Genomic DNA, 14,754 nt, shown 5'->3' with positions numbered 1-14,754 from the left:
CGAGGCCTGGCGCTGCTGGAAGGGTTGAGGTGCACGGGCACCGAGTCGCTGCTCTTGGAGTGCCAGCAGAGCAAGGCGGGCCCGGCGCCCTGCAGACACGGCGCCGCGGCCGGCGTGGTGTGCGCCGACCCCAAAGGTGAGCCCTGGGGACGCCCGCAGCCCACATCCCGGCTGTTTTTGCTGAAAAAGTGGGATAATTGAGGATGCAATCGTGCAAGGAAGGGAGAAGAGGGCAAAGCGCTTGCACGGTGGATGCAGCAATTCGGTGTCGAGCAGCTGCAGGATCCTCTTTGGAGGATCGCACAGCTCGTGCGCAGCGGGGTGACAATACGCTTCAGCTTGATATCCTTGGGGGACTAAAACAGCTGCGAGAACTTTGCAACATTTAATCTTAAAAAAAACATTGTCTTCAAAAGTGGGAAAATATTTCCAGTGATAAAACACCATATGGCATACAATATACTTCTAAAAGACACCCCTAGGAGCTGGGAAATCTTACCAGTGATAGAGGGTCAGGAAAGGAGGTTCAAAGAGGTGAACAACCCCCAAATGCCCCTCTACGGAGTTAAATGCAAAGAATAACAGAACAGGGGGCTGTTTTGAAGGAAGACACTGAAGTTACGCTGGCAAGAGGGAAGGAGCAAACTGCAGGCATGGAGATCTGCAGTGAAAATGCTGCTTTTGGCATTAAGTGTGGCTTAAAGCACAGCTTTGCCCCAAGATTCATACGCACAGTGACCTGTCCAAGGTCCCCTCTCTTACGTTGCTGTGACATATGTTGGGCAGCACTTAAAGCCCTTCCCTTGGGGGTACGGCTTGTAGGTCTGGCTATGAAACAGGTCTCACCGCAAGGTTGAATTAAGTAAATCCCTTGGGAGCCACTGATGTGGAGGTAGGTTTTGGGGTTCGATTTTCCTGCTCGGAAAGGGGTTCAAAAGCATCACCCCGAGCCCTGCTCTCTCCGCAGACTCTCCCAAGTCCTGCTCCGTGCTCATTGCGCTGCTCGTCCTCGCCATGATGCTCTCCGGGGTGCTGCTGTGGCTGGTGCTGAGGAGACGATGCGTTAGAAGAGCAGCCCAAGACTCAGGTGAGGGACCCCCCATCATTGAGCCCCGTTTTGCCTTTCGAGGTCCCCAAAACCCTAAATCATAGAATCATAGAATGCTTAAGGTTGGAAGGGACCTCTAGAGGTCATCTAGTCCAACCCCCTGCACACGCAGGGTCACCTAGAGCACGTGGCACAGGACTGCGTCCAATAGGGTTTGGAAGATCTCCAGAGAAGGAGACTCCACAACCTCTCTGGGCAGCCTGTTCCACGGCTCTGTCACCCTCACTGTTAAAAAAATTTTCCTTAAGTTCCTGTGGAACTTTTGGTGTTTCAGTTTGTGGCCATTTCCTCTAGTTCTGTTGGTAGCCACCAGTGGAAAGAGGCCAGCACCATCCTCCTCACTGCCTCCCTTGAGGTACTTCTAGACACTGCTCAGGTCCCCTCTCAGCCTTCTCTTCTCCAGGCTGAACAGGCCCAGCTCCCTCAGCCTCTCCTCATAGGGCAGATGTTCCAGGCCCCTGATCATCCTTGTAGCCCTGCGCTGGCCTCTCTCCAGCAGCTCCACATCCCTCTTGTCCTGTGGAGCCCAGAACTGGACACAATACTCCAGATGTGGCCTCACCAGGGCTGAGCAGAGGGGCAGGATCCCCTCCCTCGACCTGCTGGAGACGCTCTTCTTAATGTACCCCAGGATCCCATTGGCCTTCTTGGCCACAAGGGCAACTGCTGCCTCATGGTCAACTTGTCGTCCACCATGACACCCAGGTCTTTCTCTGCAGAGCTTGGACCTTGGTCTCCTTGGTGTCCAAGCAGCACCTTGGACCCCAACACGGTCCAAGAAGATGCAGCAGAGGGTTGACTCATCCAAGCTCATGGGGCTCGGCGGTCCCCAGCCCAATAACCGTGTCCCCTGTCCCTTGCAGATTACGGACGGATGACAGAGCTGAGCAGCTCGGCACGGCCCTTCCATTCCATGGGAGCCATCTACCTCTCCGCGAAGGCCGAGGACCCCAGCAGCGAGACGGCCCAGCTCGTCAAGGAAGACGCTGCCCTTTGAGACCATCCCCGCGCCGCGTCCCCCGCGCTGCCGTCACCGGGGTCCCCGGCGAGGATCCCTCCTCCGGGATCGCAGGGACCTCGCGCTCCTCCTCCTTCCCACGCACCTCCGCATTCGGTGCACGTCTCGGGAGCCCCCGAGCTCCTGTAGATGGGCACCATGGAGCTAGGTCTTATGCAGCAGGACAAGATGCTCTCCAGGACCGCCAGGGCTGGACATTTACAGCAGCCGGTCCCACGGGTTGCACTCAAAGCACTGGGGGTGATCCCAGCCTTCCACCATCTCCTTAATCCACTCCGGGAGCCTCTGTGCAGCTCCAGGAGATCCAAAGAAGCCTGCGGGTATGTCGGCATGGACGAGCCCAACGAACGGGGCACGAAAGCTACCAAAAACTGCTAATAAATGAAAGGAGGAGAGTGTTCCCAAGCTTCCACACGAGCGCGGTGGGGGAGACGGGCTCCTTCGTGGGCTGAGCAAGGGCCAGTGGTGGCTCCCAAGGAGTTTCCTTGGTTCTGCCCTTCATGCTGGAGCATCACGCACCGGGTTTCAGCGTGGGGAGAGGCCACAGGAGCTTTGGTTTGGCCCTTGCATAGGGTCCTGCCCCTGGGCGGGAAGAACCCAGGAAGCGGGAGGGATTAGGGATTGACCTGCTGGAAAGCAGCTCCGTGGAGAGGGATTGGGGAGTCCTGGGTGACGAGTTGCCCATGAGGCAGCAACGTGCCCTCGTGGCCAAGAAGGCCAATGGGATGCAATGGGATGCAATAGGACCCAATGGGATGCAATGGGATCCAATGGGATGCATGGGATCCAACGGGATGCATGGGATCCAACGGGATGCAATGGGCTCCTGGCTGCAGCAGGAGGAGCGTTGCCAGCAGGTCCAGGGGGGGATCCTGCCCCTCTGCTCCACTCTGAGGTGGCACCAGGAGCATTGGGGGCACCTCTGGGCTCCCCAGGACAAGAGGGACCTGGAGCTGCTAGAGAGGGGCCAGTGCAGGGCCACAAAGATGATGAAGGGACTGGAGCATCTACAGGATGAGGAAGGACTGAGCGAGCGGGGCCTGTCCAGCCTGGAGAGGAGAAGGTTGAGATGGGATCGGGTCAACGTGGTCAAGTACCGGAGGGGAGAGTGTAGGGAGGAAGGGGCCAAACTCTCCTCGGTGGTGGCCGGTGACAGGACAAGGGATAACGGGGACAAGCTGAACCCGAGGAGGTTCCATCTCCATGTGAGGAAGAACCTCCAAAGCCACCTGGATGCCACTGTGTGCCCCTGCTCCGGGTGTCCCTGCTGGAGCAGGGGTTGGACTGGGTGATCCCAAGAGGCCCCTTCCAACCTCCACCGTTCTGGGATTCTGGGATTCTATGTGGGTATGACACTACCCCACTGCTAGTGCTTCCACAGGGTGACAAAATTCCCGTGGAATTACCCCAACTTATGGTCAATGCCCCATGCAAGGTAATCGCTTCCAAGGGGGGATATGTTACCTGGGAAGTGTCCAGATACTCCTCTCAGGTGCGGATGTTGCCATCCAGATGCTTTGGATGAGGGGGGATAGTGGGATTTTGGGATGCGGGATGTTATATGGGGGGCAATCAAGGTTGAAGGAGCTCATGAGGCTCTAGGAGAAACATCTTGGAATGGATCAACAGGACAGGACGGTGCCTTGGGAGATGGCCTGAGCGCTCTGCAGGACCTCGAGCAGCACGAGAGCTGCACAGGGCTCCTCGGGAACGGGGGTCACCTCCTTTCCCTGCCAACTGCAGTTTCTGGGTAGTTCCTGGCCATAAGGGTCATCTGTTGGACACAGCTCCAGGACACGAGAACGGCTTTGAGGGAGACCTCTGGGAACAGCCACCTGCAGCCTGAAGGAGCAGGAAGGTCTTCCCCATCTGAAATACAGCGGATGCACCATCCTAAACCTGCTTTTGGCCTCCAAAACACCAAAGATCCCTCCAGACCCCATAGGGGAGGACGCCCACATCTGATCCGCAGTGCCCACATCTGGATCCGTCCTGAAAAAAGCAGGAAAAAAGGAGGTTTTGCCCTCAGAGTTATCATGTGTCCTCCAAATGCTCCCACCGTTTTCTCCTTTAAGAGAAATTCCCGCTTGGAAGGGTGATATGACTTAGGGTGACAAAATTGAAGGCGTCACATCCAGAGCATCCTGAAATGGTGAAGATGGCACCAGGTCGCCTCCCGAGGTTCCAACCAGCTCAGGAGGACCCGGTTTTCCCATTGCAGAGAAAAGTGCCCCCAAGTAGACACCAAAGAGGAGCCGCTCCAAGGATTCAGCCACACGAAGGAGTGACGAGGCCAAGACATCCTTAAATAATGGTCCTGTAATTAGTGTGGAGCACATTCCCTCCCGCCCCGGCGCCATCGGAAGCGGATAACGGAGCAGGACGTGGGTCCCCAAGAGTCCAGGGGAAGGTCCCCGTGGTCCCGTGGCGCCGGCGCAGGGAGGTTCGTGTGACACGAGGCCCCTCCGGGGTGGCTCGTGGACATGGTGGCTCATGGAAAGGTCCCCACGTCACCCGGGAGCAGCCCAAGGCCGGATCCGGGCTCCGGCAACTCCGGCAGATGCTCCAGCCCTGCGGGAAGGGGGAAGGGGCAGAGGTGACGGCGCCGGCTCGCTCGCCCCGCGGCCAGCGATGGCCTCGGTGGGGACGTCCCCGCGCTCTGCTCCCGACAGCAGCACGAAAGAGGTTAGTGTTTGTGAGCAGCGCGGTGGCACGGGGCTGTCAACGCGAGAGCGACCGGCAACGCGACAGCAACCGGCAACGCGACAGCGACTGTCAACGCGACAGCGACCGTCAACGCAACAGTGACCGTCAATGCGACAGCGACCGGCAATGCGACAGCGACCGGCAACGCGACAGCGACCGAGAATGTTTACAGTGACTGTCAACATTGACAGTGACTGTCAATGATGACTGTCAATGTGATGGCGAGGCGACTGTTGCGTTGACTGTCAACGCGACAGTGACCATCAACGCTGACCGTCAACGCGACAGTAACTGTCAATGCGACAGCGACTGTCAACGTTGACTGTCAACACAACAGCGACTGTCAACGTGACAGTGACCGACAATGTTTAGTGACCATCAACGTGGCAGTGACTGTCAATGTGACAGCGACCGTCAATGTTCACTGTCAACGAGACAGCGGCTGTCAATGCGACAGGGACTGTCAACGTTGACTGTCAACGTGACAGCGACTGTCGCGTTGACAGTCAACATGACAGAGACCATCAACGTTGACTGTCAACGTGACAGCTACCGTCAACGTTGACAGCGACTGTCAGCGTTGACTGTCAAGGTGACAGTGACTGTGAATGCGACAGCAACCAGCAATGTTGACAGTGACTATCAACGTTGACAGTGACGGTTAACGCAACAGCGACCGTCAACGTTGACAGTGACGGTTAACGCAACAGCGACCGTCAACATTGACCGTCAACGTGACAGCGATCGTCAACATCAAATGGTGACAGTCTACGCTACAGTGACTGTCAACGCGACAGCGAGCGTCAACGTTGACTGTCAACGCGACAGCGAGCATCAACGTTGACTGTCAACGCGACAGCGACCGTCGATGCGCCAGGCTCCTTCCTCTAGGGCTGCTCTGCGGCCGAGTGCACCATGAGCCGCCGCATGGAGCCCGTTGCACCAACGTAACCGGCCTCGGCTCCTCGTCCTGGGGGACCCACTGCCCAACGAGCAGAAGGTCCTCGTGGCCCCTGCGCAGCAGGGGACACTGCTGGACTTGGCCCGATTGGAAGGAGCAGGGTGACACATGGACGGGACGCTCACGGAGGCTCCTGGGCAGGCCAATATCCACTGGGACAACCGGGATCCCCCAACCGGTTACAGGGGCAGAGTGTGGAGGAGCCCTTGGCCTTCCCCATGGTCCAAGTCCACACGAGTCTTTGAAGGGCACCGGGTGGTGCCTGTCACGCGGGTGGCACCGGCGGGGCTCATCCGTCGCGGTGCACGCGCTGGTGCTGCAGCAGGTTGGAGGGGTGCGCGAAGCCCTTGTCGCACACGCTGCACTTGTAGGGCGTCTCGCCCGTGTGCACCTTCTCGTGCACCGCCAGGTAGGCCAGGTCCTTGAAGAACTTGTGGCAGAAGCTGCACTTGTAGGGGCGCTCCTGGCTGTGCACGCGGTGGTGCTGCAGCAGCAGCGAGGGCCGGGCGAAGGCCTTGCCGCACGCGTCGCACTTGTAGGGCCGCTCGCCCGTGTGCGCCCGCTCGTGGATCACCAGGTAGGACGACTGCTTGAAGGCCTTCCCGCACGTCTTGCACACGAAGGGGCGCTCGCCCGTGTGCACGCGCTCGTGCGACGACAGCGCGTTGGACTGCTTGAAGCCCTTGCCGCAGAGCGGGCACACGAAGGGCCGGTCGCCCGTGTGCACGCGCTCGTGCACCTTGAGGCTGTGGCCGTAGGTGAACTTCTTGCCGCACACGCCGCACACGTGGGGCTTGTCGTCGCAGTGCTGCCGCTGGTGCAGCAGCAGCGCGTTGGACGTGGGGAAGTCCTTGCCGCAGTCGGCGCACTTGAAGGGCTTCTCGGTGCAGTGCGTGAGCGCGTGCCGCTGCAGCTCGTAGGGCGTCTTGAAGCTCTTGGCGCAGCAGGCGCAGCCGAAGGGCCGCTCGCCCGTGTGGATGCGCCGGTGCTCCTGGAGGTTGGAGGAGCGCTTGAAGCGCTTCCCGCACAGCTCGCAGCGGAACGGCCGCTCCTCCGTGTGCACCAGCCGGTGGCTCTTGAAGTCCGAGTGGCGCTTGAAGGAGGCGGCGCACAGGTCGCAGCGGAAGGGCCGCTCCTCGTTGTGCACCACCTCGTGGCTGAAGAGCTCCCAGGCCCGCTTGAAGGCCTTCTCGCACACGCCGCACTGGAAGGGCTTCTCGTCCACGATCACCTCGCGGATCTCCAGGTCGGCGCCGGCCCGGCCCAGGGGCGCCGGCTCGTCCGGCTCGCCCGTCGCGCCGCCCAGCACCAGCTTGGCCGTGGAGTAGATGCCGCGCTCGTCGATGAGCTGCACGAAGCCCGGCGTGGCGCGCGGCTCCGGGGAGCAGGGCCGGGAGCCTTTGTGCTCCTCCTCCTCCTCCTCCTCGCTGCTCCGCGGCGCCTCCTCCAGGCCGTTCTCCCGTCGGAAGCGCCCGCGTTGTCCCCACAGGAAGCGGAGCCGCTTCCCGCGCGACGGCCCCGGCTCCTCGGATCCGTCCGCCGGCGACGCCGCGGCCGCTGGGGCGCTCCCGGGCTTCAGGCACAGCCGGTGCCGCCGCCGGAACGGCCGCGGCTCCCGCGGAGCCTCCGCGTCCTCTCCCGGCTTTCCACGAGGTCCATCCGTGTCCAACGGGGAGCTCCCCGCCGCGTCGTCCTCCGAAGCCGCCTCCTGCTCTTCATCTCCCGATCCGTCCGCTCCCGAAACGCAGATGCGCCTCACGGGAAAGGGGAATTCACAGGCCGGCTGCTCTTCCATGATTCCCAGGACCCTCTGGAAAAACGGGAGAGAAGGGAGAGAGCGTGACCCAGCGGGATAAACAGGGAGGCCGCGCAGGGACACAAAACCCCCCAAGGAGGCACCAGAAACGACACAGAATTCCCCAGAAAACCTTTTATTCCTGAACCTAGGAACAACAGGACCAAACAGGGGACAGAGATCCCAACACTAGAACCACAAATGGAGGCTCCCAGGGGTTTCCCAGCAGCTTCCCGAATTCCTCGGAGCGGCTTTGTCCCACCAGGAACAGGGATAACCCTCTCTGCCAGGATAGGGGGCTGCTCCAAGGCCTCCGGGTGTCCCAAGCCACCAGTTCCTGCGGATTCCACAGCGGGATTTATCCTTCCCAGGGAATTTTCAGGCTGCCTCCTCAGCACGGACCGTTCTCCGAGCGCTGCTTTCGCTCCCATTCCCGGGAATTTGCAGGGATGCACCGGAATGGGGCCTGCGTGGACAGAGCTGGCGCCCTGGCGAACAGTCTGGTTCATTAACAGCAAAAACTTAACGAATAAAATAAAATTAGCTCTTCCCAAAAATCCTAAATCACCATCCCTACCTGACTTCCAATTGCAAGAGAGGGAATTCCCAGGAAAACTAGCACTGCAACACAAATATTTTCATTCCCACGTAGCCAGCACGAAGCTGTGCTGGTCTCTCCCAAAAAAGCTACGGAATATTGTGGCCCCTATTTGCTGGGAAAAAGGAGCATTGAGGGAAAAATAAGGAATTAAGCGGCCTGGAGGCCCCAAAAGACAAGAGTAAAGTGTGGATTTTGGCTTAAGAAGGTGACAAAAAATAGAAGGAAGGTGAAAATAAGTGTTAAATCCATTAGAAACACAAAGGGGTGGGAAAGAGAGTCTATCCCAGGCTTTTTTGGGGGGAAAAATGTGTTCCAGGGCTGCCTCTTCCTCCATGCAGAGAAAAGGCAGCGGGATGGATGGAAAGATCCGGATGCCTCGAGCGGGAAGGGCGATTTGGGGCGGTCTCTGTTCCCCATCCCATGGGATACGGCGGGATAGCAGGGATGAACACGGCGACTTACGGAAGGCCGCGGCGGAAGCGGGAGCGTCGGGCTCTTCCCGGTGCCACATGCACATGTTCCCTGCGGGAAACCTAGGGAGCAACATTGGGAAAGAGGTCACGTATTTGGGGATAATTCCAGCGCGTTTGGCACGGCGGCGGGTTCCAGGCCGAGCCGTGTCCCAGGGCTTGTTCCCGAGGCACCTCCGTCTTCGGAAAGGCAGGAAAAGGCTTGGGAATTCCACGGAGAGCCAAGAGATGGATACCCCATCCCGGGTATCCCGGCTGTCCCCCCCCAAACCAGCCCCCCGCACCGGGTGGCACTGACATTCCCAACATTCCCGACATCCCCTCATTCCCAGTGTCCCTGACATTCCCGATGCCCCCTCATTCCTGATGCCCGTGATATTCCTGATGTCACTGACATTCCCAACATTCCCGACACCCCCTCATTCCTGATGTCCCTGACATTCCCGACATTCCTGATACCCCCTCACTCCTGATGTCCCTGACATTCCTGACATTCCTGATGTCCCCTTATTCCCAATGCTCCTTCATTCCTGATGCCCCTGACATTCCCAACACCTCCTCATTCCCAATGTCACTGACATTCCCAACGCTCCCTCATTCCCGATGTCCCCTTATTCCCAAAGCTCCATCATTCCTGATATCCCTGACATTCCTGATGCCCCCTCATTCCTGTTGTTCCCTCATTCCCAATATCCTTGACATTCCCGACATTCTCGATGTCCCCTCATTCCTGATGTCCCCTCATTCCCAATATCCCTGACATTCCCGACATTCTCGATGTCCCCTCATTCCTGATGTCCCCTCATTCCCAATATCCCTGACATTCCCGACATTCTCGATGTCCCCTCATTCCTGATGTTCCCTCATTCCCAATATCCCTGACATTCCCGACATTCCCAATGTCCCCCCCACAGCGCTGACACTGCGGAGGGGGGGGTCACCCAACAGCGACAGGAAGGATCCCCCCCCTCAGAGCCGCCATCTCTAACCCCTCCCCCCACCAAAAACTGGACCTTTCACCTCTCCCCATCCCCCTCCCCCCATGGAATGGGCGATCCCACCTCATCCCCCCCCCCACCATGGAATGGACGATCCCACTTCACACACAACAGGGGTGCCCCCCCCCCCAAACCCCGGGAATGGGCGCTCCCACCTCATTCCCACCTTCCTCCCCTATGGAATGGGCGCTCCCATCCCCTTCCCCCCCCCCGCTTTCCCTATGGAATGGGCGCTCCCACCTCTCTCATCCGCTCCCCCCCCTCAGGGAATGGACGCGCCCCCCCCCCCTTCCCTATGGAATGGGCGCTCCCAACTCCCCCCCCCCCCCCCACTCCGTTTCTCAATGGACGCGCCCGCCTCCCCCCTCCCCCCCCTCAGGGAATGGACGCGCCCTCCCCCCCCCTCCCTATGGAATGGGCGCTCCCACCTCCCCCCCCCCCACCCCGGTTCTCAATGGACGCGCCCGCCTCCCCCTCTCCCCCCGCCAAAAGGGAATGGACGCGCCCGCCCGCCCCATTCCCGCCCTGCCGGACGGTACCACGAGACCCCGCAGGGAGGGGGGGATCTGCGGACGCCGCCGCCCCCTCCCCGCGTCACCGGGGGGGGAGGGTCTCCGCCCCCCCCCACCCCCGCCGCTCGCCGGGCCCCGCCGCTCACCGGGCCGCCGCCTCCCGCCGCCCTTCACATCCGGCCGGTGCCGCAGCGGAACGTGTCCCCCCCGGAACCGCTTCCGGCGAGACGGTGTTTGGGGGCGGGCGCGTGCGGGCGGCGGGCCCGGGCGGGCGCGTGCGCATGCGCAAAGCGTTCTGCGCGGGGAGGGGGGAACCGAGCATGCGCGGGGAACGAGCGGCGCAGCGCGGCGGCGCGCATGCGCGAGGAGGAGGGCTCCCCCGCCCCTCTGAACACGCGTGTGCGCATGCGCCAGCAGCAGCCCCCCCCCCCCCCGGAGCAAGCGTGTGCGCATGCGCAGGTGTGTTTGCACAGCTGGAGTTTTGCACATCTAGAGCACACGTGTTGCACATGCAATGTGCGTGTGTGTGCACGGCCAGCACATCTGGACCATGCGTGTTGCACATGCAATGTGCGTGTGTGTGCAGGGCCAGGGCATCTGGAGCATGCGTGTTGCACGGGCAATGTGCGTGTGTGTGCACGGCCAGCACATATGGAACATGCGTGTTGCACATGCAATGTGTGTGTGTGTGCACGGCCAGCACATCTGGACCATGCGTGTTGCACGGGCAATGTGCGTGTGTGTGCACGGCCAGCACATCTGGAGCATGCGTGTTGCACATGCAATGTGTGTGTGTGCAGGCCTAGTACACGCCTGGAACATGTGTGTTGCGCACACCATGTGCCTGTGTTTGCAGGCCCAGCACACGCCTGGAGCATGCATGTTGCACGTGCAATGTGTGTGTGTGCAGGCCTCATACACTCCTGGAACATGTGTGTTGCACATGCAATGTGCATGTTTGCAGGCCTAGTACATGCCTGGAGCACACATGTTGTACATGCAATGTGCATGTGTGTGCATGGCCAGCACATCTGGAGCATGTGTGTTGCACATGCAATGTGCATGTGTGTGCAGGCCCAGCACATGCATGGCGCACACATTTTCACACGTGCACTATGTGTTTGTGCATGGCCAGCACATCTGGAGCACACATGTTGCATGTGCAATGTGCATGTGTGCAGGCCTGGAGCACGCATGTTGCACGTGCAATGTGCATGTGTGCAGGCCTAGCACATGCCTGGAGCACACATGTTGCATGTGCAATGTGCCTGTGTTTGCAGGCCCAGCACACGCCTGGAGCATGCATGTTGCACGTGCAGTGTGCATGTGTGCAGGCCTCGTACATGCCTGGAACATGTGTGTTGCACATGCAATGTGCATGTTTGCAGACCTAGTACACACCTGGAGCACACATGTTGCATGTGCAATGTGCGTGTGTGTGCAGGCCCAGCACATGCATGGCGCATACGTGTTCCCATGTGCACTATGTGTGTGTGCATGGCCAGCACATCTGGAGCACACATGTTGCACATGCAATGTGCATGTGTGCAGGCCTCGTACACGCCTGGGGTACACGTGTTGCACATGCAATCTGCGTGTGTGTGCAGGGCCAGCACATCTGGAGCATGCATGTAGCACATGCAATGTGCACGTGTGGATCACGCATGTCTGCATGTGCAACGTGTGTGTGTGCAGGCCCAGCACACGCCTGGAACATGCGTGTTGCACATGCAATGTGCATGTGTGCAGGGCCAGCACATGCATGGAGCACATGTATCTGCACATGCAGCTTTGCTTTCCTGCAACCTCTTTTTTTTTCCTTTTAGTTTTCTTGTTTTCTTTTCCTTTTTTTTCTCTTGCGGGGAGTTTTATCTGCCAATTTGTTTTATCTGCCGATTTATTGCCAGCTGCTTTCACAAATCCGCCTCCCGTATCAGGTTGCCCGCTGGACTTTGCTGCCATATGCGTCATCTTGGTGGCATGTTCCCAAGTGCCTTTCTGCTCTGCTGCTCCCCATCCATTCCTTTGCATTTGCATGTATTTTTTTCTCTTTTTTTCACACTATTTATCCCCCTTTTTCCGTTTTCCTTTCTTTTTTCTTCCATTTTTTCTTCTGTGACCATCTTGATGGTCTCCACCAGAAGGTCTCCTGGCTCCTCCTCGTGCTGGGGAGCCCCAAACTGGATGTGAAGACCCGATGCCGCTCTCACAACCTTGTAGGAAGGGCCCAAAGCTGAGATTTATTCAAATTATTCCCCACCAGGGAATTATTCCCCCCGGGAATTAGCTCCTTTTCTGCAGAGCGTCACCCTCAGAGTCCCGAGGTCCTTTTGTGCGTTTGGTGACGATCTCTGCTCTTTGCATGCGATTTACTTCTCCAAGTCACAACCGGGAGCCCCGTTCCCAGGGCTTCCTCCTTCCATTGACGTTGGCAATGGACTGTCTTCTTTTAGCCAGTTTTGCCTTTTTTTCCCCACCTTTCATCCTCCCTGTATGTTCCAGAGACCCCAATTTCTCCATGCAGCCCCCTTGGCCCTCCCTCTCCTGCCCCATATCCCGCCGGTCTCTCTTTGCGTCTCCCATCTTGAGCTTTTGGGAGTGCAAAGAGCCAGGGATGACCATGGGGAGCAGCAGCAGATCTACTGGGAACACCCAGGGATGCCTGGCTAGAGGCTCCAGGTCCTCCTGGCTTTACCTCCTGTCCCCTTGTGTCCCCATAGCTCTCCCCACTCTCCTTGCACCTATACAGGTCACCCTCCATCCCCGCGATGCCACTGTCCCCAGCCCACCCGTGACCACCACGATGTCCTCCCCATGGACCCGGCACCCCGTGCAAAGGACATAGGTGGCTTCTTTCACCCTCCAGCATCTCTGTCTGGCCCCTCTTTGGGCCTCCTGGAGGAGGCTGTGGATTTGGATCCCTGGGGATCTTCCTTGCTCCATCGGTGCCACCGTGGGGTGGTCCCTTGGGGGCCCATTCCCATCCTGGTCATCTCCCTGCAGACTATCCCACTCCCGCGGTTCCTGGGCAGCCCAGGGAGCGCAGAGTGGCCCTGGGTCGGTGGCACTGCAGGGTCACCCTGTCCCCCAGGGCCACAGCGACGGTCTTGGCTCTGGGGACGGGGAGAGAAGAACGAGATGGAGAAAAGCTGCTGCTTGGAGAGCCTGACATGCCCCGATCCTCCCTCCTGTATCCCAAGGGAGACGGTGGTGGGTGCCCGTAGCCAGGTCCTGTGGGTCCCAGAGGGTGGCCAGGACCCTTGTGGAGGTGGCTTTGGAGAAGGGTCCCGGTCCCCATGCCCATTCCTCGTGTGCCCTGCCCTGGATCACGAGCCACCGTCCTGTGAAGGACACACAGGCCATGAGGGACAGACCCACAGCCAGAACCACCCCCTCTTCCCTCACCGAGGACAAGGATGGGGACCATGACCGGGTGATCCCGACCGCGTCCTGTGTGCTGGTGCTGCCCGAATGAGGAACCGCACTGGGCTCGGAGCCAACGGTGCCAAAGTCAAAGGGATTTTTTTTTGTCCTTTCTTCCATCCGTGGCCCCTCACCCACCTAGGGACACTTTAGGGATGCTGGGGACAAGCCAGGCAGCTCTGCAGGGTGGAAGCACCCGGTGCTCATCGGGGTTAGCCCAGGACACAGTACCAGGCGAAGGGGGCCCACGGCCACCAAAAGCCACCAAAAGATGAAGACCACCAAAGGAAATAAGTAAACGTGTCATCCAAACGAGCTGCTCTGCAGTTTTGCAGTATCTTCTCTCCGTGCAGTTTGTCTGCCTGGGGATATGTCTACCCTGGGGTGAGGAACAGGGTTTGGGGCAAGAGGTGGGTTATGGTGGTTGGCCACAGGAACCATGAAGGAAGTCATGGAGAAGGAAGCGGCTGGCTGTGCTGCAGGGATGTGACGAATCATTGAGTGCTCTTCTGTTCCTCAGTGTCTCCTGCTTCTCTGCCACTCTGGGACTCTTCCTTCCTTCCATCTCCTCGCCACATTCACCTGTTCTTTGTCCTCCTCGAAGGGAGCTTCAAGACCTGCTTGAGGAGACCTCTGCATGGAGATGACCTGCATGTGGTCAGTGTGAATCGTGGAATCCTTAAGGTTGGAAGGGACCTTTAGAGATCATCTAATCCAACCCAATGCACACACAGGGTCACCTAGAGCAAATGTCTGTGAGCTGGAAGCGCTGCAAGAATCCTGTGCACGTGGACGCTGGCACGTTTGCTTTCTATTTGTATTTCTATTTAAGCTCTGAATGAGAGTGAACACAGGCTTGTGTGCACGAGAAGCATTCCCAGGAGCCAACACTTGTCTCTATGTCTCTTTTCTACACTGGGGCACCCGAATCCTAGCCCAAGGTTGGGATTGACCCATTTTCTGGTCAATCCCAAGACCTCTAAGACCAGTGACTGTAGCCAGGATAGAGCAAAACCAGAGCAATTGCCCAGGATTGCTGCAAAAGGAGAGTCCTCCCTATATCCCTGATCTGCAGGACAGTAGCAATAAATCCATTGTCCATGTGAATAAGTCCATGTGAAACAAGTCCATGCGAAACCGCAAGTGCAAAGACCAGGAATCT

General features: G+C 58.8%; 1 protein-coding gene and 1 long non-coding RNA gene across 2 annotated transcripts; one reads left to right on the top strand and one right to left on the bottom strand.

Moving 5' to 3' along the window:
• The first annotated feature begins 2 nt into the window (after nt 1-2).
• On the top strand, nt 3-1,046 carry LOC148593153 (uncharacterized). Its single transcript, XR_015913787.1, has 2 exons — nt 3-136; nt 968-1,046. It is a non-coding gene; the product is annotated as an uncharacterized LOC148593153 (long non-coding RNA).
• Nucleotides 1,047-6,082: 5,036 nt separating this feature from the next.
• LOC104580695 (uncharacterized) lies at nt 6,083-7,588 on the bottom strand. Its single transcript, XM_088532018.1, has one exon. It carries the CDS (start codon nt 7,586-7,588, stop codon nt 6,083-6,085), a length of 1,506 nt encoding a protein of 501 aa, XP_088388144.1.
• Between the last annotated feature and the right edge of the window lie 7,166 nt (nt 7,589-14,754).

Source organism: Tinamus guttatus, unplaced genomic scaffold (assembly GCF_059628265.1).
Source record: "Tinamus guttatus ecotype Peru unplaced genomic scaffold, ASM5962826v1 Tinamus_guttatus_pri_ptg000447l, whole genome shotgun sequence".
NCBI lineage: Eukaryota > Metazoa > Chordata > Aves > Tinamiformes > Tinamidae > Tinamus > Tinamus guttatus.
Note: the sequence above shows the minus strand (reverse complement) of the source record. Positions and strands in the feature narration are given on the sequence as shown.